The 22,571-nt window shown below is 41.8% G+C and overlaps 1 protein-coding gene across 1 annotated transcript in view; it reads right to left on the reverse strand.

Annotated features, from left to right (window-relative positions):
* Positions 1 to 22,571, reverse strand: part of CPVL (carboxypeptidase vitellogenic like) — a 132,890-nt gene that overhangs the window by 34,572 nt on the left and 75,747 nt on the right. The window contains exon 12 of the mRNA XM_040352930.1: positions 7,785 to 7,967. Within this exon, the coding sequence (XP_040208864.1) occupies positions 7,785 to 7,967 (183 nt within the window). The remainder of the gene's footprint in view (positions 1 to 7,784; positions 7,968 to 22,571) is intronic.

Genomic DNA, 22,571 nt, shown 5'->3' on the forward strand with positions numbered 1-22,571 from the left:
CAACTCCAACTGACGATCCAATGGCAGTAAATAATATTCTTTATCAATAATCCATAGAATGATGTGCAAAACGGAAACAAAAATGATAGCTGCCAATCAAAATCCCTTGACACGATCACTCTAAACCAGCAATTCTCAACCCAGGTTCCTCCATAAAAGGTGGTTCCTTAAGCTGTGGCCGATTGACCTCCCCTAAGATCGTGTTTGCAGAATTTTAGAGTAAATACCAATTGGTAGAGCCAGCTGCTTTCACCCAATTTAGTAGTCTGCAAAGGGGCATTCTTCCTTCTGACCTCCAATATTAAAGGGCATTTTCCCCCTGACCACCAAAGAACTGGCTTTTGCAGGGTTTCCCCATGAACTGAAAATTACTTCAAGGGTTTCCCCGTGGTAAAAATATTTAGAAAGGCTGCTCTAAAACGAATTGAAAAAGGTGAAACATTTGGGCCGCTGTAGGCCACTATACATTTATGCCTGGTCCAACCCAGAGACCTCATCGGTTATGGGTGGAGTTTAAGAAAACTATCCAAAATGTCTGTCATAATGGAGCTCATCACTGAGAAAATCCAACTTCATACCACACTCTGAAACCTAGGCTGTCCATGGGTTGGAGTTAAGGTTGTCGGGAAAAGACTGATAGGAGGTTACAGTACCTGTGGGAGAAGCGCTTCTTCTGCCCCATTTTTTCAACAGTTTGCCGAGGGCACCTGATCGGACTTATTCCTTTGCTGAAGTTCCTGACTGATACAGGGAATGTTTGCAGTTAATACACCTTTACTAGGTTTAAGATTGCTGGTATAAAATATAAACAGGCAAGCATGTGTGTCTACACATTCCAACAAGTTTAAGATTGCTGGTATAGACTACAACAGGCAAACGTGAGTCCACACACATCAGAAGATTTCAGATTGCTGGTATTAGGCATTACAGTAATTCTACACAATACTATTAATTCTAACAATATTTTGTTGAATTGTGGTCAATGTGGGGAGGTCCTACATATATGGTGGTCGTGTCCACGCTTGGTCGGCTTCTGGTCCAGGGTCTTTGGCCTATTGCAGATATTATTTCATGTGAAAATCCGTAGGGATGCCCGACTGGCTCTTTTACATTGCCCTATACGGGCCTATTTGCGCCCCAACAGAAATTGGCCACGTACCTTTTTATTTCTGCCAAGAGGACCATTGCCCAGGCCTGGAAGATTGTCTGTTGCTTTCCAGGGGGTGAGAACCAGAATGACGGCTATGATGATTGATGAGCAGATGTCCAGTATATTGAAGGATTCGCATGCAAAATTTTTTAAAGTCTGGAAACCATGGATAAGTTATTCCTTTCCATCCTTGCCCCTGACCAGTTATGGTCAGCTTCAAGAAACCTTGCTTCGGCGGGTCCCGTGTCCGTGATACTTGCCCTCTTCTGGGGCTTTTTTTTTTTTTTCTAACATTCCAAACTCCTCTTTTTCTTTACTATTTTTCCCGGTTTGCTTTCCCTCTTATTGCTTTCTGATATGAAGGCCAACAATGTAGGCTGCTGTACTCCTGGGTACAGAATGACATTGGTGTCTATGACACAGGCTTAATTTTCAACCTGGTCCTCCATGGCCTGGGTTATAATTTGTTTTGTTGTTTATTACGTTTATTTCCAAGGCTTGTTATAATTTTTGAAAATCCAATAAAATATTGAAAACAGAAAATGGTCGGCCAATGGCTGCGAGTGCTAACCGGTGTGCTCTGGTGGTGTTTGAAGGGGTGATCCTCCTTTCAGAACACAATAGCACAGCAGGGGAGATCGCTGTACCAACATCACTTGTGTTAGTACATTGATCTGTCTTTTGTTCAGCCTGCTGGGTTGAACAAAGAAAAACAAAAACACAAAAACAAACTTTTTAGTACCAGGCTTAAGGGCGGAAGAGGCACAACACTAGAACTGGTTTCATTTCTTGACACCATTCCATTGTAGTGAAAAGCTGGAAGTGCAGCTCCTTGATGTACATATCAAGAGATCTCATCAGAGCTTAGGAGTGATGCAAAAAAAGAATAAAAAGAAAGAATAAAAAAAAAAAAAAATTGAATAAAATAATAATAATAAAGTGCCCAGAGTTAGGCTTTAAATCCTGTACTTATTGCTTAGGTCCCTTAGTTGATTCTGCATATATTAGTGTAGCAATGTTGAGGAGGTCACACTGTTTCTGTCAGCTTTATTTATTTTATATTATGGAGAATGCAAAAGCAATGAAAACACCCATTTTGTTGCTGTAAAAAAAAAAAAATATATATAGCCTTAAAAAGGTACCAATTTTTTTCTCTAAATAGCTTCCGTTATCTTAGTGCAGTCCTCCTTCACATACCTCATCCTTCCATTTTGCTTTTAAATGTCCTTATTTCTTCTGAGAAATCCTCACTTCCTGTTCTTCTGTCTGTAACTCCACACAGTAATGCAAGGCTTTCTCCCTGGTGTGGAGGTCGTGCTCGCCCCTTCCCTTGGACTACAGGAGAATCAGGACGCCCACTAACACACAGTGCCTTTATCTGCAACTTAGAGAGCGTCCTAACTCTCCTGTAGTCCAAGGGAGGGGGCGAGCATGATACTCCATGCAAGGGAGAAAGCCTTGCATTACTGTGTGGAGTTACAGACAGAAGAACAGGAAGTGAGGATTTCTCAGAAGAAATAAGGACATTTGAAAGCAAAATCGAAGGATGAGGTAAGTGAAGGAGGACTGCACTAAGGTAAAGGAAGCCATTTAGGAAAATAAAATTGTACCTTTACAAGCCCTTTAACAAACGGTGGGAACAAAGGCGGGGGTTACAAAGGAAAGAGCGAGGCCTTCATCCCCAAGAGATTTAGGAAATCAGCAGGACAAACGGCCGTATAGATTCTGCCAAATTATCAATTCTTGGCTGGAAGGACCCTTTTAAAATGCTTTATTATATTCTACTGTACTCTGTAGCCAAACACAAATTGTAGCAACGATCTGATCCTTACATAGTCGGTAAAGTTGACATGCTTTGCATTTTCTTGAAAATGTGTTATTCATACAAGAATGTCGCCATCTCTTGAGAAGAAGGATTAACAGTTTGGATGTAACTCAAATGAACACATTTCCCCTGACCAAACATATTGTAAAGCCACCACTATTTTCCTTTGTCTAATCTGAACTGAAAAGAGGAACAGACTTGCAGAACAACACCCACTATGAGGCCAATATACTGAGAGCGTTCCATGTGTTGTTCATTATGATATAACAATATATGCATTTTCATTCTGTACACATGGGGTTTGTTAATGGAATATTCCAACTATCCTTTAAAGTTCTTTTTTTTTTTTTTTTTTTTAACTTATTGAACATTGCTCCCATTTAGTTGTCTCCTTTAATATGTCTTTAAACAGACAGGTTGACTTAAAAACAGTATTTTTGGTGGGGGGGGGGGGTCAACTTTTAATCCAATACCACAGGTTCAACTCCAACCCCCCTTTGCAGCCATCACTCTGAAGCTCTGGATACTTTTACATTGTTACAAACGATATTCAAAACATTTTCACAATAGCTGTCTATCTTTTTTTACTAGTGTACCTTTAAAATTAAAGCCCAAGCCCTTAAAGTGGTTGTAAACCCTTGGGGACAAGTTACACCTACAGGTAAGCCTAGATATTAAGGCTTACCTGTAGGTGCTTGCAATATCTCTGAGGCCGCGTTATTTGCAATTTTCCCGAGCAACGCCTTCAACGGCGCACGCTGTGCCGTTTCAAGCAGGGGTCATGCCGCATAAGGCGGCTCCCACGCGCATGTCACGCGAGTGATGTCACGCGACTCCGGCCAGGCACAGAGCTGGAGCACGCAGCCCCCGGAAGAAGAGGGGTGAAGAATGGATGCTCGCTGCCAGCGTGGAAGACTGATATCGCGGCTTATGTGGCTCTGCTCTACAGCCACTTGCTTCCTCTACTGCCGGCTTCATTCACAACACTGATGCTCTGAAATAGCGGGTCGGCAACCCGGGCTTGCCACCCCGCAGCAGGAGGTTGCGGGCTACATCAGAGGGCTCTGCGGGCCACTGGTTGGGCACCCCTGCTTTACAGGCTGTGTAAAAAAAAAAAAAAAATGCAAAATTTGTACCTTACAAAAAAGACGTGCATTTAAGTTTTTTTGAAAGGTGAACTTATACTTTAAGATGCTGGCAGCTATGCAGCATGCCCAACTGAAAGTAGAAATACATCAACAATCCCAACATCTAGCTGCAGCCGGGATGAGGATAAACCTACACTCCCCAAGTAGCAGACACACCTGTCAGTTTGAGATGCATGCCTGCCATTTATAATCAGGATTTCCGAAGGCAATAAATACATTTCCCTTAGCGGTCATTACGACTGCAGTGGCCTCAGCCGTTGTGGATTTTTTCAGCTTCCCCCTGCATCCCTCGCAGTTTACATTACCCTACTACACTACGTAAATACAACCTCAGGCTTGTATATACACTGCACTAAGCAGAAACATGAATGAATGCTACGGCTGCCCAACATCAGATTGGAAAAAATTAAGAAATTTTCCACTTCGCTATGAGCTAGTCTAACCGCAATCATTTGTTTCTTCTGATTACTCTATCATTTATACCAGGAAGGTAAAAACAAAGACGTCCTCTTTACAAAGTATTTTTCCATCCAAGAAGGGAAGGTTTGATACAAGACAGAGCAAGCAGTAAATGTGATTCAGCTAGCCGAGTAGCTGCAAGAATGCGTAATGGTATGGATGGTATATAAAGCCTCAGCTAAGCACTTTGTGCATGGAAAAAAGGACCAGAATTAAAAAATGAGAAAAAAAAAAACATTGGTCTGTGGTTTTTAAAAGGGGAGGGGGGGGGGGTTCCCTTGATGATATGGGAGCCAAATGATGGGGGTATGGAACTGAATCTGGGAATCAATTTTAAAGAGACACTGATGCTAAAACCATAAACTAAAGCAAACTGATCTCCAGAAAAATACACACTCACCTCCCCTACCGACAAAACCACTAAATGCTACAGAATCTGAAAAAGCCTGACACGTCTGTTAGTATCTTATCCTGGTCCATGGGCGTCCACAAAACGTTTTTCAGGGGGGGGCCCGCTTCGGCAGAGGCGATGCAGTCGCATTTAACCCTTTCTTCAACCGGGGGGGGGAACGGGATCTGATGTCCTGCCCGCAGACTGTGTGGCCGAAAGTGGGTGCAAATACCTGTCTTTAGACCAGTATCTGCACCCCCCTTCCCCCTGAAAGGTGTCAAATGTGACACCGAAGGGGGGGGGGAGGGAGGGTTCCGATGAGCGGAAGTGCCACTTTAGGGTGGAGCTCCGCTTTAACCCATCAGCAGGACCAGTATCTGCTCCTTTGTGCAAGGAACAGGATGAGCACTGCCAGAGCCCTACAAAATGACCTTCAGCAGGCCACTGGTGTGAATGTCTCGGACCAATCAATCAGAAACAGATTTCATGGGGGTGGCCTGAGGGCCCGACATCCTCTAGTGTGCTCACTGCCGGACACTGTGGAGCTCGATTGACATTTTCCATTGAACACCAGAATTGGCAGGTCCGCCACTGGTGCCCCATGCTTTTCACACACACACACACACACACACACACACACACACACACACACACACACACACACACACACACACACACACACACCAGCAGTGATCATTGTGATCTGCCGGCAGGGAAGGCTCTCCACTGGCAGAACATAATGGCACTGCAGGACAACACTTTAAGCCAACCTCAGAGGGTTCGAATCTCGACTGGTTCCGCAGGGGGACCGGCCGAGATTGAAGCCATGTATAGGCATGCTGAATGTACATAAGCTGTAATATATAAAACTTTTGGTTTTGAGTTATTAGACTGAACAACAGTTTGCAAAGAAAGAGCACAAGCAGACAATGCCGTACCACACAAAGTTAAAACATTTGTAACGTTTAAGTTCCTCTACAAAAATCTATTATGGAAAGCATGTGGAAGCAATCTTCTATTTGTGTTTGTTCTTCTCATCACAATCACAAAAACTCTCAATGTCACCACACAGAGCCAGCAGCAACATCCCCGTGTTAAACTGTGCACCAGATGGAAACTAAGGGGTTTCTGTTTTGTGCAGTCTAGAAGCTGCATTTTAGGCGTTTGATAATTTAACTCTATGTTCACATGCCTGGAAAACCCAGGAGGGCATAGGCTGGTATCCTTAGTCTCACATTTCAAGCAACAAATGTTCTTGGAATCCCGGAGCGATTTTATGTGCAGCTTTGTCAGAACTAATTGTGTGGCAGAAGAACGCAATAGCTGAAGGCTTTTAGTTTATAACCTCTGCCAGTTTACTGACAGCACTCCTGTGGCTTTCCTCCGACTCCTGCCAAGTGTGACTCTGCAGTGTGCAGGCTGCAATATCCTGAGGCCTGCGTGTGACTGTGCCGATCGCTAGACACCGTGGCTTCTACGGTTCTTACAAAGCACAATGCAGATGGCTGTATACATGGTCCCTTTATCAGATCCTCTCCTCCACATTACTTCATATGAACCAGATGTTGCTCTTTAAACATCTTATACTTTTGATTTAAAACACACAAAAAGGATGAATTAAGCTATTGCCAGTGGAAAGAAGAAGAAAAGGAAAGTTACTACACCCAGCAAGAAGTCTCAGCGCTTTCAGACGTTTGCAAAGTAAACTGCTCTAGTCGCCAAGATACAATCTACTAATGTATGACATGACTTTATACAAATGTATGCATATTGTATACCTAAAGATTTACTATACAGTTTCATGTATTGCAAATTGAGACCTGTGCTGCCTGTAGTGACCAATTTCTTTGTGTTCTGTGAAAGCTGGATTCTGAAAGTTTGATTTCATTGGTGGCTGCAGGTAACTTGCAATTTCAATTCAGCACAACCATAAAGCAAGAGCAAGAGTTCTGGTCGTAATATGTTTTTATGCTTGCTGGCCAACGGTGTCGCATTTTTTTTTCTCTCCTCCCCATCATGCGCCTCTGAATTTTCATAGAAGGCCACTGGATTAAGTACACGTCCTTCCATAAGACTCACAGAGCGCCATCGACACAGCCTCTGGATTACATCACAGCTTCTGTGTCCTATGTGGAGCACACAACTTCAATAAAGCCATTTTTTTCTGGATTAGGAGTTCTAGGACATTCCCCTTCCTGAGCACACTAAAACTTAGGACTAAGGGCCCATCACCACACAGCGCACACATTAGTGTGCGCAGAACACAAAATTGTACTGGTGGGCAGTTCAAAATGCACTGTGCTGCAATATGTTGTTAACATTCATTGCTGCACACTATTTTTCTTTTCTAAACTTCAAGGATATGGTTATTAATTGCAGTGCGATTTCAATGCACACAAAGGAGGCACATTGTAATGAATTAAAGCCACAGAACACAAGACAAATTGCCTTATTCTTGCATTGGGACGGACTTGGTAAATGCTGCCCAATGTGGCTGGTGTGAATAAGCCCCCAGGAATTTCAATACAGTAATGTTGATGTAACAGTTTGGGGTGCACCAGAAGCACAAGAATCAAGCTATTAATTCACTCTTGCCTGATATTAAAGATCTGTTTGTTTAAAAAAGATAAAAAATAAATACATGTTGTACGCAATTTCTCTGTGCAATGGTGCACAGAGCATCCCCTGTCGGCGCTCTCCTTTGACCAGGAAGGAAAGGAAATCTAATGCATGAAGGAAGCCCATGCGAAGATGGGCATAACAAACCCTTATTCATACAGTGCTGTTAACTTGACTCTCCCCTTTTCTTACCTGAGCAAAATCTCCAGCTACTCGGACATAACCAGCCACTTCAGCATCCGTCTTCCTGATCTTCCAAACTGACCTCTCAGCTTTCTTGTACTCCTCTAGCCTTGACCAAGGCACGGTTTGCAGAAATCTTTCGGTAAGTGGAGCAGCCACTATAACATCAAGCTGACCACTGTACAGGAGGACCTGAGGACAGAAAGCAGGATTGGAACAGAATAAATATTACATGGAAAACAAATAGATCTAAGCATTTGGGATATTATAGTACATACATTTGTTCTCCAAACAAAAAGAAAAAAGTTTTAACAATGGATGAATACTACTATATATTGTGCTCTGGCTTTAGCACCAATAGATCTGCATTGTAGGGCATTTTTATGACACAATCAATAGTACTGCATTTAAAATACAATAGTTTAGATAAGAGTGGGCAACATAAACACAGACCAACAATATAATGGAAGAAAAAAAACTTTTGGGTGTAGAAAGTCTGGCTTACCAATTAAGGCACAACATCCCAACATTGTCTGGCAGCCATTTACAATTCAGAATAGAATTCTTTATAGGGCTGAAATGCACTCTTTAGATTTAACCTCTTACCAACTGCATCAGTTTAAAGCATTGTATTGAAAATTAAGGTAACGTCTCAAAGAGGTTAAAGTTAATCTTTCCCCAACATATTCCTGATACTGTATGTGTAAATTGTACCATGTATTTGTATTAATATTTACCCGGTTCTCTTTGTATTTTTTTCCTGTGTGTAAAATACCTGATGATCCTGCCATCTCCAGCTTTCCCATTTCAAACTGACCAGAAGAATATCCATGCCTTTATGGTCAGTTTTCTGGCTGTGCTGGGTGCATAGCCTGCCTGTCCTCCAATGGGCAGACTTGTGCTGACACCCCCCCCCCCCCCTTGCACAGCTCTGCATTTGGGAAGATCAGTGTACTGCTCTCTCTCTGCCTCCTGCTGACACTCCTCCTCTTTAAGCCCCTTATGCAGCTGAGAACAGGTTATGTGATTACTATAGGAAGAAATTTGGCACAAAAAGCATTAGCCAACTCTGAGACTGAACCCCTTCTAGAGACTGCTAGTTCAACCACATCACTTCACGGTATCAATGCCCCTGTGATGTGTCCCGGCCACATCTATCATCCCCCACACTCCAAACACAAGCACTCACTGCAACAAATCCATCCGTGTTTCCATTTTATTCACACTCCAGTACATCCTTTGGGGGACTCTGGTATATATCCTCTTTGTACTTCACAACTACCACTCCTCCTACCATAAGGGAACTAGGGGCCAGATTCACGAATAATTGCGGCCGTGTAACGTAACCCGTTTACGTTACACCGCTGCAAGTTTTCAGTGTAAGTGCCTGATCCTCAAAGCACTTACCTGGAAACTTGCGGCGGTGTAACGTAAAGTCGTCCGGCGCAAGCCCGCCCTATTCAAATGGGGCGGCCACCATTTAAATTAGGCACACTCCCGCGCCAGACGTTCTGCGCATGCTCCGTTCGCAATTTTCCCGACGTGCTTTGCGCGAAATTACGGCGGCCCGACGTGTTTGTGAATGGCGACGTGCGTAACGTACTTACACCGGGGAAAAAAAAAAATTCAAAAGCGACGCGGGAACGACGGCCATATTTTAACAAGTAGCGCGCCACCTAGCGGGGTCCTCAGTAGCCACCCATCACGTCACAGAACATCCAAAGAAAAAGATACTCACATAGTGTAAAGCCGTAAAAAAAGATCAAAACACATAGGACATCACCCAGTGATTGACTGAGGAACAGTGTGAAAAATAAAAGGGATTACCACCAAACACACTGACCCTTACCAGAACAAATGATCCCAATGGGGATCAGACAGAGCAGGGAAGGTGTAATCCAGCATGGGGGAATGAAACGTCCTAGATGTTTAAGGTCCTCGAGGTCACCAATGAAGTGGCAGAGTGTCCATAAACAAGAAGAGACTCATAGTGTAATATTGCCATAAAAAATTAATGTAAAGATAAAACGGATACACTTACAATTGCGAAGATAAAAAACAGCATAACATGAAACAGCCGGCCGGCGTAGCAGAACGAGGATTCGCCCTCAGCGTGCGGTGACGTCAGAACGTCGCCTCCCGACGTTTCGTCTGAAAGAGTCAATTACACCTGTCGGATCTTAGGGCTATCTATGCCTAACTGATTTTATGAATCAGTCGCATAGATACTCTGAGACATACGACGGCGTATCAGAGATACACCGTCGTATCTCTTCTGTGAATCTGGCCCTAGGTCTCTACCCCTTGGGTGTGCTTTGCCTCCAACCTATCATCCCACTACAAAGGCCAATTGTGTTCCTTCCCACCAAAGCATAAAAAATAAAAAAATAAATCTCTTTATGCAATAAAGGAATCACAAAAGTACCTACACTGCCCATCATTGCTTGAGCAACAAGTGGTATGTGATTGAATGTCTAATATTAGATATCTTTATCACTCAGGAGGACAATTTGTCCTCAGTCTACATGTGATTCCATAATAAATTCACTTAAAAAAAACACTGGAGTCTGTCAAAAGTATCCCCTCATTTCCAAAAAAAAAAAAAAAAAAATTAAGCTTGTTTTATACCCAAAATAAATATAATAATAATATTATTATGTATATATATTATACACATGTACTTTGTTGCAGTAAGTGGGCTTGGCACTATTGACCATATAGTGTGACCAAACCCCCGTATTTTGAATGTGTTCAGGTGTTTTTAACTAGCCTTGCAGGATAAATGTAATTTTTGCATGTGTGCGTTATAATCTGTTTTGTACGGTCTTTGGTCTTGTAGCAGCACCATCTTAGATGTATAGCATTTTTAGGGTGTGCCCCCAAGTATGTTTTTGTTTGTTTTTATAATTACACACACACACACACACACACACACACACTCTCGAGTATAAGCCGAGTTTTTCAGCAAATTTTTTTTGTGCTGAAAATACCCCCCCTCGGCGTATACTCGAGTCACCTTTTTGCGCCTGATCTCCCAGACTTTGGGACCCCGGAACCGGCCAGCCGTAGGTGCCCTGGACCCCTTGGCACACAAGTGTGCAAAGTTTTTTGTCCAGGAGACCTACAGCCAGAGAGCACCCCTTCCACAGACTCCCATGGCAATTTCTCCGGTGACTTTGGGGACCCAGTACTGGCTGGTCGTAGGTCCCCTGGACCCGTAACTTGGCACACATGTAGCCGACAGTGGGAAAACCCCACAACAACCCACCCCCCAATAAAAATTATCTGATGACACTCAGCTTGGAGTGACATATGCTTGGTGAAGAAAACCGTGGACCGCCTTTATAATATAGTCAGTAATACATCTACAGACTTTTGGCTGGATTTTGCAGGATAATTTTCATCTCTCGAAAGGTGCAAAATCAGCCAAGATTTATGAATAGGAAATAAAGTTCTAGAATCAATATTTCCCCAGAGAAACCAATTCTGGCATTACACGTGACAATTATCTAGTAATTTCAATCAGTTTTCATTTGTAAACAATTTAACAGACCAAGAAAACCTACCAACAGTCGTTCTATTATTCAGACTAAAAGTTGGCTGTATTGATATAAAATTGCCTTGTTTATGACCAATATGATTAAAACAGTCTACCGTGCATTGAACACAAACGACCCAAAGATCTATTCAATTTAATTCTGTGCTTTGTAATGAACAAAAGACAATCTCCCATATGAAAAGCTGAAAAACATTTACAAAGCCAAGCATTGCACAATGTTTCCAAGTACTATAACCAATGAATGTAAACTGGAGGCTGCAATTGGTGGTTGCTTAATCTGTATTTTATCCACTCTAAAACAACTTTTGTTTTTCCAATATTTACAGAAACAACTGCCAATTATGAACTTTTCATCATATAAATTCAAAAGTGCAAAATCAGTGAACAAAACCTCTGCTCCAGTCTGAGTTTTCTCTCTTTTGGGCATGGCTATCCTGCCTATTGGCAGTTTTATGAAAAGGTGGCTAGCCTGCCAATCACAGATCAAATGTCAAAGTCACCCCCATAATATGACAATCATGGTTTACTGGTCCCCTGCAAATGTCAATGGCCAAGAGGAGTAGTTAAAATTAGTGAAATGTTTTATTATTCATAATGCAATGTTTAGTCTGCTTAGATTACACATTTTACAAATGGAAGGTGTGAATTTGAAACTAATGGTGTATTATGAAGGTACCACATGGTTTACATCAGTGGTCTTCAAACTGCGGCCTGGGGGCCAGATGTGACCCTTTGCTTGCCATTATCCAGCCCTTCAGGCACTATTCCTCCCACTGTCACCAACACAGTGGGGCACTTTTCCCTTCAAATGACACCAACAATGGGGCATATTTCTCCCCCTAATAAGAAAACGTGGTGAGGATTACTCCTACTGATGCCAGGAAAATTTCCACTCTCTCTGGCCACAGGTCAGCCCCTCTAATGTCTAAAGGACAATAAACCGTCCTTTGTTTATAAAGTTTAGGAGACCCCTGGTTTACATACTTTGGGAAGTGAAACGTTTATATAAAAAAGAGAACTCTAGGCAAAACAGCTAAATACAGAGATGATCAGCATTTCTAGAGTAATGTGACCAATATGATAAATCAACTCAATATGGTGGACTTGAGCCAAAAACCCATGGCTTGTCTTCGCCACCTCGCCCATCTCGATGTATAAAGTAGGGCCGAAACAACTAATCGATTATGAAAATAATTGATTACAATTTTCAAATCGATTAATCGGCCAGTAACAGAATGGTGTTAAAAAGACTAAAATTAGCCCTTTATAGTACAAAAAAGCAAATCGCTACTGTAATATTACTTTCACTGTCCCACAGTAAAAAAAATGAACCCCTTACAGTAGCGATTATTTGCTCTTTTTGTACTTATTTTTGTTTTTTTAACCCCATTATGTTACTAAACATCTCAGGCCCTGGGTTCACACCTCTGTTTTTTGGTGCTTTTTGCAGAAAACGCACTACAGTTCAGTTACATGTTTTCCTATGGGACATATTCACATCCATGATTTTTTTTCAGCTGCTGCGTATTTGGAAAGGGCAAGGACTTTTTAAAACGCAAACGGTGCTATTTTGTTTTTTTGGTTCAATATACTTCAATGGAGACGCTGTTTAATGTGTTTTGTAATCTGCCCAACAACAAATTGGCCCAAAAACATTTAAAAATGCTTTTTTTTTTTTATTATTAAGGCTTATTATCCGATTATCGAAACAATAATCGGCCAACTAATCGATTATGAAAATAATCGTTAGTTGCAGCCCTAGTATAAAGGCCTCCTAAACAATTCATCTGCTAAACACGGCGATGACTTATCCTGCTTTCTATAGAACAGACACTTCCCCCTACAAAATCTCTATGGTATTCCCAAAATAAAAATTGCATTCTCCTGATAAAAGACCTCACTTTCACCCTTCATATAAAGAGGAGAAATTCAAAACATGGAGACCCTGGCAGAATTTCAAAACCCATGGACCCCTACTTAGTAGGTAATGGACCAGAATTCCAGCCAAGTACCCCAATCCTTTTTTCGAATACCTACCATGTAGCCAACCGTTTTCTCCCAATGAGACACCCATCCTGCCTCCCATGAATATAGGGGGATTGGATACAGATGGAAGATTATCCTGACTATTAACACTTCTATTTCACCCATTAACACATTGTTCTTTTATAGAAGTTTATTGTCTATTATGGAGTTTTTCGAATATGGTATTTTCCTGATTTGAACCTTTGGAACTGTAAACATGCTCTGAGTTTTGCTTGTACCTACTGACGTCACAAATAAAAAAAAATTATAATATTTTTATTACAGAAATTAAATACATATACAGTATTGGAGCCATTTTACCTGTATTTCTGTCTATCCTGTCCAAATATTTACATACATCTGTTACCCAACAGAGTCCTGCCCCATCTTTCTCTGCTGCCAGTTTTAATTTTCACTTGCAGATCCTTAACCCAACCCTGTGACCGGAGAGTGAAAAGTAGCACATGAGGAGCTCATCACTCGGCTCTCTCCTCCCATCAGCATGCTACTTGCATTGCAACACACATGACTGGCTTCTGGTATTGCTTCACCCTCCTGCTCTGAGCTCTTCTGTACAGGGACTCCAAGAGGTTGATGTCACATCAAATGTACGTTGCTTGCATATAAAAAAAAAAAAAAAAAAAAAAAAAAAAGGAAGAATACAATAAAGGATGTATTTGTGATTACAGAGCTGCATTAATCTTGTCTTTTTTTACCTGTCTAAAGTTCAGCTTTCAAAATCTTGACTTTCATTTGGAGCGCTCTGTATAATGTGGAGGCAGGAGCCTTCTACACACCTCTGTCCAGATCAACACGGAGACTAATCAACCTGAACAGGGTAGGATGGCAGTTTCTCAAAATGTAGCACAAATCTTGATTAACGTTTTTGGATTGAAGAAAAAAAAAAGTGGGTGGGGGGGATTAGTGTTAGGGAGAGGTGAAAAGGGGTTCACATTGTCTCGTCTGAGTTTTTACAGGGCTTTTGTGTTTTTTTTTTATTTTATAGCAATAGAGAAAAATAATCATCTGTGACATCATTTGTTGCCATGTTTTAAGCTTTTCATTCACTTTTATTTATCAATTTAACTTTTTTTTTGTAAGGATTTAGGGTTTAAAGGGTTCTGGCTAGGGGTAAATTTATTTTATTCACTTAGTAGTTTTTTTTTCCGTTAGGTTAGGGGTTAATATTAGAGTTTAAAGTTGGGGTTATTAGTTGTTATCATTAGGGTTAGGGGTTGGAGGTTAAGCAGCGTACACACGATCAGTCTGAAGGACCGTTGTCATAGGTTAACCGATGAAGCTGACTGATGGTCGTCGCACCCACACACCATCGGGTTAAATAACCGGATCGTGTCAGAAACGCGGTGACGTTAACAACGACGTGCTGAAAAAAAATGAAGTTTAATGCTTCCAAGCATGCGTCGACTTGATTCTGAGCATGTGTGGATTTTTAACCGATAGTCGTGCCTACTAACGATCGGTTTTGACCCATCGGTTAGGAATCCATCGGTTAAATTTAAGCAAGTTGGCTTTTTTTTAACTGATGGTTAAATAACCTATGAGGCCCACACACGATCGATTTTGACCGATGAAAACGGTCCATCAGACTGTTGTCCTCTGTTTAACCCATCGTGTGTACGAGGCCTTAGGGTTATTTATTTTTATTGTAATTTTTAATTATTGCATTTGAGCAGAAAAACGATCAGACACTCACGACAAAAACGCGCTAAAAACTGTTAAAAAGGCGCAAATCAATAGTTTAAATGCAATTCTAAGGCACATTAAAAAAAAAAAAAAAAAAAAAGGAAAAAAAGAAGGCCACACAACTTTTTTGGAGCTTCAGACAACTGGTAGTGACGATGTAAACCACCTTCATAGAGTATAGATATTTTTCTCCTCCAGGATTTTTAGCTTCCAGCTACAAACCGCTGAGGTGTGAATGTGGCCTAAGCAAGCTCTTTGAAGTAACTGTCACTGAAAGATCTTAATCAACATCACAGTGTATGCCCTCTGCCTACTACCACTAATGCTGGCCACATAAGCAACAATACACATTGGTCACCACAAAAACAGCCACATGTCATAGAAAAAAAATGGGCTGGTAAAAATTTAAAGGATTTTTCTGCCAGGTGAGATGTCTTCATGAAGAGAATAAAATTCACCAACCAAAACTACCCACATAGTGCAACTGAATTTTGAAAATAATATTTTTTCTTCAAAATGATCATTCCACTGATCGATCTTTTTTTTAATTTTTATTCTGTTTTATTGATTTTGACAATTGGACAAATAAAAGCAGTGAAGAATGGGTGACAGTATATCCACCGAGTAGCATAGCGCATAACAAGGTGCAGAATGTTCTACAAAAAACATACTACTAAATAGAAACAGACTGTGGGTGCCAACAAATAGGGTAGGCTAGGTAAATGCTGGAGAAGAGGCTGTCCCCTAATGGCCCTTGTAAAGAGGGCCAATAGGGGAAAGCAGAGAAGGGTAAAAAGGGAGGAGGACATAAAACCAAAATTAGAAAGTACGGGAGATAGGAAGGAGTGATAAAGGGTGGGCAGGTCCACTCTCCAGCTCATAGGTATAGAACAGGGATCCTCAAACTATGGCCCTCCAGCTGTTGTAGAACTACACATCCCATGAGGCATTGTAACACACTGACATTCACAGACATGACTAGGTATGATGGGAATTGTATTTCCTGAACAACTGAAGGGGTCGTAGTTTGAAGATCCATGGTAGAAGATTGTGGTCAAAACCTGTGGAAGGAAATGAGATGTCCAGAGTGGCCAGAAGGCCTGGAATCTTTTTAAACCCGTCATTGAGCGTTGCCTCTATTGATTCCTGTAAGAGGACAGTTAATCCTAGACTCCACATCACCCAAAAAGAGGGTAGGCAATTTCCAAGCCTTGGCGATGGTCTTCTTCGCTGCCATAATGACGTGTACAAGTAGTTTTTAAATTTCCACTTAGGCATGCTAGGTGTTTTATGTTTCAGAAGGGCATATTGAGCCGAGAATGTGACTGGGGATTCTGAAAGTTCACCAGTCCAAAACCGGTGTACCATAGGACAGGTCCAGCAAGTTTTAAAAAAAATGTGCCCACTTGGCCACAGCCTGGAAAGCACATGAACAATCTTTTGTTTTTTTATGTATATGGTGAACATAATACATAGACTGAAACACCTACGGTATTGCAACACACCCATCAGCTGAAACAGAGCTTGCTCTGAAGCCCTGTACACACTGCCGGGATTCTTGTCAGGAAAAAAAACTTTGTTTTTCCTGACGAGATTCCTGGCAAGATTTTCTTGCCGGCCGAGTGTACACATGTACGATTCAAAAGAACCGCCGTTCTTTTGAATGGCACGAACGCGGTGATGTCAGACTACGACGAGCATGCGTTAGTCACATTCGATGCAGTCGCCGCCATCTTGCTTCACCCTACCTATGCCTTGGAAGCTACCGCGCATACGTCAAAGTCATTTCGAGCATGCATGGGTTTCCATGGAGGCAGGCAAGTATACATGCGACGAGAAAATAGACAGCAGGTTCTCCATTTTTCTTGTGGAGATTCTGGGCAGTTTTCTCTACGAGAAACTGCAAAGTCTCGTACACACGCACGGTTTACTTGGCAAGAAGGCTCTGCAGCAGTTTTCTTGCCGTTTCTGGCCGAGAAAACTGTGCGTGTGTACGAGGCTTAAGGGTGGTTTCAGCAAAAATCTGGTGGGTGTATTTTAAAAATATCAAACTAGTCAGTTGCATACAGAGTGCACACCAGAATTTGCATTCCAAAACTTTACCCCATTAATAAAATGTGCCACCAGCAGCAGAGAAAACAAAATAAACTAGACGTAATTAAACCAGTTCCACTACCGCCTAGACCGATATCAATAATTAAGGAGGATAATTCATAGCTGAACTAATTGGCAGACTACCTCCTCACTGTAATCTTTCTGAAATAGTTCTGGGGCCTCAATTATCAAAATCCACCGATTAATAGCCTCTTCTGAAGAGCCCAAAACCAAAATAAAAGCATCTCAACTTCAGGGTTCAGAAATGTTTTATAAACTGCCAAAAACTGGAAACCACTAAAGAGCAGAACAAGGATGCAATTAGCTGGGATTTAACGAGCTGCAGATGAGAAAATGACAGTTTATACAGCTTTATGACCATCATTTCCTGGCTAGGTAAGCTCTGAACAGGCGGCACTTATCCTCAAGCACATTGTACCTTGCATGTCAAAAGCCACATGGAATTCACGTTACAAAGGGGCACTGGACCTATTATCGGATTATGGTTTTGGCTGCAATTTTATATACTATAAATATAGATCTTCTTCAAAATCAAAGTGTAATGAACCCTAGAAGAAATCAGCTATGTAAATAGCTAGTTTTTGGTTATTAACCACCTGAAAAGCCTGTTTGTACTGTAAACCACACAAGTGTGTAGAGAGTCTTACTGACATACTTTTAAGTAGCGTCTGCATAACACAAGCCTTATGATTTAATGTGGTTCTAAAGGCGGAAGTTTATTTTATTTTTTTACCTTAAAGTGTTTTTTTTGGGGGGGGTTAACAAAGAATTAGATCCTGATTACTTAAAGCAGTTTTAAAAGCACATTGCTTGTGCTGTGTAATCTGCCTCTAAGCTAAAATCTAAACCTGGCTGATCCTGGCCACTTCCTGTATCCTGCCACTTCCTCTATCCCCCTCTATGCACAGACCACTGTGGTCAGTGTACGTCCCTTCGTCATCTGCTCCTCTCCCCTGCATAAGTATTTTTTTTAAACCTCTTTCCCACCGGGCTTGTTTTTTTCAGATTCGGTGTTTACGAGACTAAAACATTTTTTTTTGCTAGAAAATTACTTAAAACCCCAAACATTATATATATTTTTTCTAACACCCTAGAGAATAAAATGGCAGCCATTGCAATACTTTGTCACACCGTATTTGCGCAGCGGTCTTACAAGCGCACTTTTTTTGGAAAAAAAAATCACTTTTTTTAATTAAAAAATAAGACAATAAATTTTGCCCAATTTTTTTATATATTGTGAAAGATAATGTTACGCCGAGTAAAATGATACCCAACATGTCACGCTTAAAAATTGCGCCCGCTCGTGGCATGACGTCAAACTTTTACCCTTAAAAATCTCAATAGGCGACGTTTAAAAAATTCTACAGGTTGCATTTTTTGAGTTAGAGGAGGTCTAGGGCTAGAATTATTGCTCTCGCTCTAACAATCGCGGCGATACCTCACTTGTGTGGTTTGAACACAGTTTTCATATGCGGGCGCTACTCGCGTATGCGTTCGCTTCTGTGCGTGAGCTCGTCGGGACGGGGCGCTTTAAAAACATATTTTTTTTTGTTTTCTTATTTATTTTTATTTAGTTAATAATTTTTTACACTGAAATAAAAAAAAAATGATCACTTTTATTCCTATTACAAGGAATGTAAACATCCCTTGTAATAGAAAAAAGCATGACAGGTCCTCTTAAATATGAGATCTGGGGTCAAAAAGACCTCAGATCTTATATTTAGGACTTAAATGCAAAAAAAATTAAAAATTAATTGAAATTGTCATTTTCTCAAATTACCAAAAAAAAAATGTTCTTTAAGAGGCTGGCGGGACTGACGTTTTTGACGTCACTTCCGCCCAGCAGAGCTATGGGGACGTGGTGAAGGACATTTTTCCCTCACTCGCAACCCCAGTCAGCTGCGAATGGACCCCGATCGCCTCCGCCGCTACCCCGACGGCTCCGGTAAGTGGCGGAGGGCGCGGGGAGGCCCCCTCTCCCGCCACCGATAACGGCGATCTCGCGGTGAATCTGCCACGGAGACCGCCGTTATCGTGTACAGGACCGCCCACTGAAGAGATGGATATCTCGGTTGTGGCAGCAGCTGCTGCTGTTACCGAGATATCCATCTTTAAAAAGGACGGCTTTTGGACATGGGGCCGTGGGCAAGAGGTCAAAAGAGCGTTGCAAGTACAGTTTTAGCATGATCTTCAGGCCAGTCACGTGATTCGCAGCCGGTCTCCAGGGCTACTGCAGGAGGGGCTAAGTGGCCATGTGATCTCCCCAGCTGACGTCAGAGGGAGATCTCTGCCCCTCCTGCAGAAGCCATACATCGGAGGTATACAGCGGCCGCGAGTCATGTGACTGGCCTGAAGATCACCCTAAATAGGCATTTACAACACTAGTCTTTATAAAAGACTTCTAGCGTTTGCTATGCCTGCCTATAATAGAGGGGCTGGCAGTGATTTGCACATGTGGGTTAACAAACCCTTTAATGCATTTTCTGCATTACAACTGAGGTCCACCCAAAACAAAGCCAGCAGCTACACATACTGCAGCTGCTGGCTTTTAATAGGACACTTACCTGTCCTGAGATGCTGTTTCCATCAGCTGTCGGGTGCTGCCGCCACCATTGCGTGCAAGGGAACCTGGCAGTGTAGCCTTACAGATTCACAACGGGAACCATACAGAGGTTTCTCCTAAAGACCCCTACTCCACTACTGAACATTGTTGGGACTTATTTAAAAATGATAGAGGTTTTTTTTTTTTCCTTTTTTAATAGCGAGTAGAGAATGGTTAGAACACCTGTTTTTTTTTTTTTTTAATTTCCCATGTGTTGCCCCTGCTGAATAACCTGCATCTTTTTTTTGTTTGTTTTGTTTTTACTTTTTCGAGCCCTTGGTGTGGTGCACAAACAAAAAAACACCAAAGTGAACCATAAAAAGTGCACCTAAGAAGACACCCAAGTGCTCAGGGGCGTGCCAAATGATCCCCTCCTGAAGAGAAAGGACCCCTCCCTGACCCCCGTGGCACAAGACTCCTGAAGGGGGTAAGGCACACACTCAGGCCCACCAAGCCAAAAGGCCAAGCGTACCATGCACCTCATGATTAGCTGAAGCCGAAAGAGTACTGCGCGGGAGGCTCTATAGAAGAGAGACCCTCCCCAAGGCAGGGGTGAAAGTAACCTGATGGTCCTTCCCCAATATTTCAGGGTAGGCCCAAAAACCCACAGCCTACAATCCTCAGTGAAAGTTAAGACACGTGGAGAAAAATAAAAAATACCAGTGTGCAAGACCTGCAGACTGGCAACAAAAATTGCCCCAGTCTGGGCCAAAAAGCCTAGCCCATGAGGGGTCATGTCCAAGAAAGCCGTTTTGTAGCAGAGTGCCCTTTCTCACCTGGATAAATCAACCTTTTCTATTTGCACAAGTCTGAAAGTGCTAGGAAGTCCAAAATAGTACAGTTGTCATAAGGTGGGGGGGGGGAATCTTCCAATAGTGAGACACTAGTTACAATGACAGCGGTTTAAGAAGGGAATTCAATTTGTAGAGACACATTTAAAAAAAATTAAAAAATATTGGCCATATATAATTTCTGCAGCGTATAAGCCAATGTTTTTTAGATGGTCAGGTCAGTTCGGCTCCCGAGTTTACCAAATCTCTTACTATATTAAAATGAACGCAATGTACAAAAAATTCTGTAACTCAACAATCAAATCTTTTAGGCCCCTTTCGCAGTGCTTTGACTTGAAAGCTGCGTGATTTTGACACGATTTGAGGGAATGCCTGTGTAAACTTGAGGTCTATGGACCTCAACCCCTATCAAAGTCGGACTAAAGTAGTACAGGTTATCATTGGAAATCACGGGGTACGACTTGCCATTCGAATCTGATGTCCAAAGTCGCAGGAGAAGTTGCACAAGTACGAAAGGGGCCTTACTCTTGTTCTTTGTGGCATGTAGTATATTTAGGCCATAGAAACCAATGTTCTTCTTTCATTTGTCTGTCTGCTCTGACCAGAAGAACACGATGGTTACAACAGAGTCCTTTTTTGACTAAAAGGAAGGAAAGAAGCCACCATATATTCAAACCTGAACACCACTCAGTCCCAAAAAATGTCTGCACAAAACTCACACATTACCTGACAGTTCTGTGCGATATTATTGCTTGCATCAATATGTTCGATTATCATGACATGGTAGTTCCAACAGCACTAAACCACACAATACTGGTACAAGCAATGTAAATTATATATACCACCTTTTACAACACTGAATATGTTGCTGAAAGCAAAGAAAAAGAGCGAAATTAAATGGGTTTGAAGGAGGTGGAGTCATTTAGCTCTGGAGAAAAAAGGTAGCTTTCAGAGAATGTCCATTTCATCTCCCTTTGCAATATAGTTCTATTTCGGTCTCCCCCCTCTAGGATTGCAAGGGTTATGTTCAAGAGCCAAAAAACCGACCGTGAGTTAACGATATTGATGGTCTATTGCTGCATGGTGACCAAGAGGTGAATATAGGTCACCCATGTGGTCATGGAGTCTAAGCCAGAATTCACAAATGGTCTTTTCGACACAGATTTAACCACACTCGCACAGAAAAAGATAGATAAACTAGTGCTTGTGTTTGACAATTTACAAAATGTCTAGATAAAACGTTCTTCCATTGGAAAGGACCACATCCTTGCACGTATTGATGAATTCAGTCAGTTACCGCAACTTGAACGTACCTCGTGGTAAATTCCGAATACTCCTATGATGGCCTGTATGATAACTGTGGACAAGTTTGTCCTTCGAGGGTGCCCGACGAAATACTACACTTGGTTCGGGGGTTACAAACTTGGAGACAACAGAGTCTGAGGTTAATAGATAACAATATTTTTGTAAGACTTTTTTTTTTTTTTTAATAGCCCGATGTTGGGGATTATAGTGTGTAACAAATCTGACTGTTAACTCGCTGCCTCGAACCCCCAGAAAAAAGCAACGTTTCACAGGTTTTATAGTTCTGTGTGGTTGTAAGCCTTAGACATTTTACTGTAGCCTCTAGCAAGCAACCGAGTCTGCAGTTTCCTAGCCTCCTCCTCAAACACCTCACTGTCCTTACTGTTTAAAATGTAATCTTCGGAACTGTCCGTATGGAATTGAATAAATTAAGGGTGTGGGGTGGGCACTGTTAGCATGAAAGATTGTATTGCCCGCTGTGGGCTTGTGGAACATAGCAGTAGAGACCCATTGGTGTTTTTTGTTACAATAATGTCCAAAAAAGGGAACTTCCAACTGGTGGCAGGACATATTAAATTTTAGATTCCAGGTATTCAAATTCAGATGGGTCATAAATTGATCAAGTAGACTTCAGTCACCATCCCAGATGATGAGAATGTCACCAGTATACCTGTGCCACAATAGAATGTGGCATA

Source organism: Rana temporaria, chromosome 5, assembly GCF_905171775.1.
Source record: "Rana temporaria chromosome 5, aRanTem1.1, whole genome shotgun sequence".
Taxonomy (NCBI): Eukaryota; Metazoa; Chordata; class Amphibia; order Anura; family Ranidae; genus Rana; species Rana temporaria.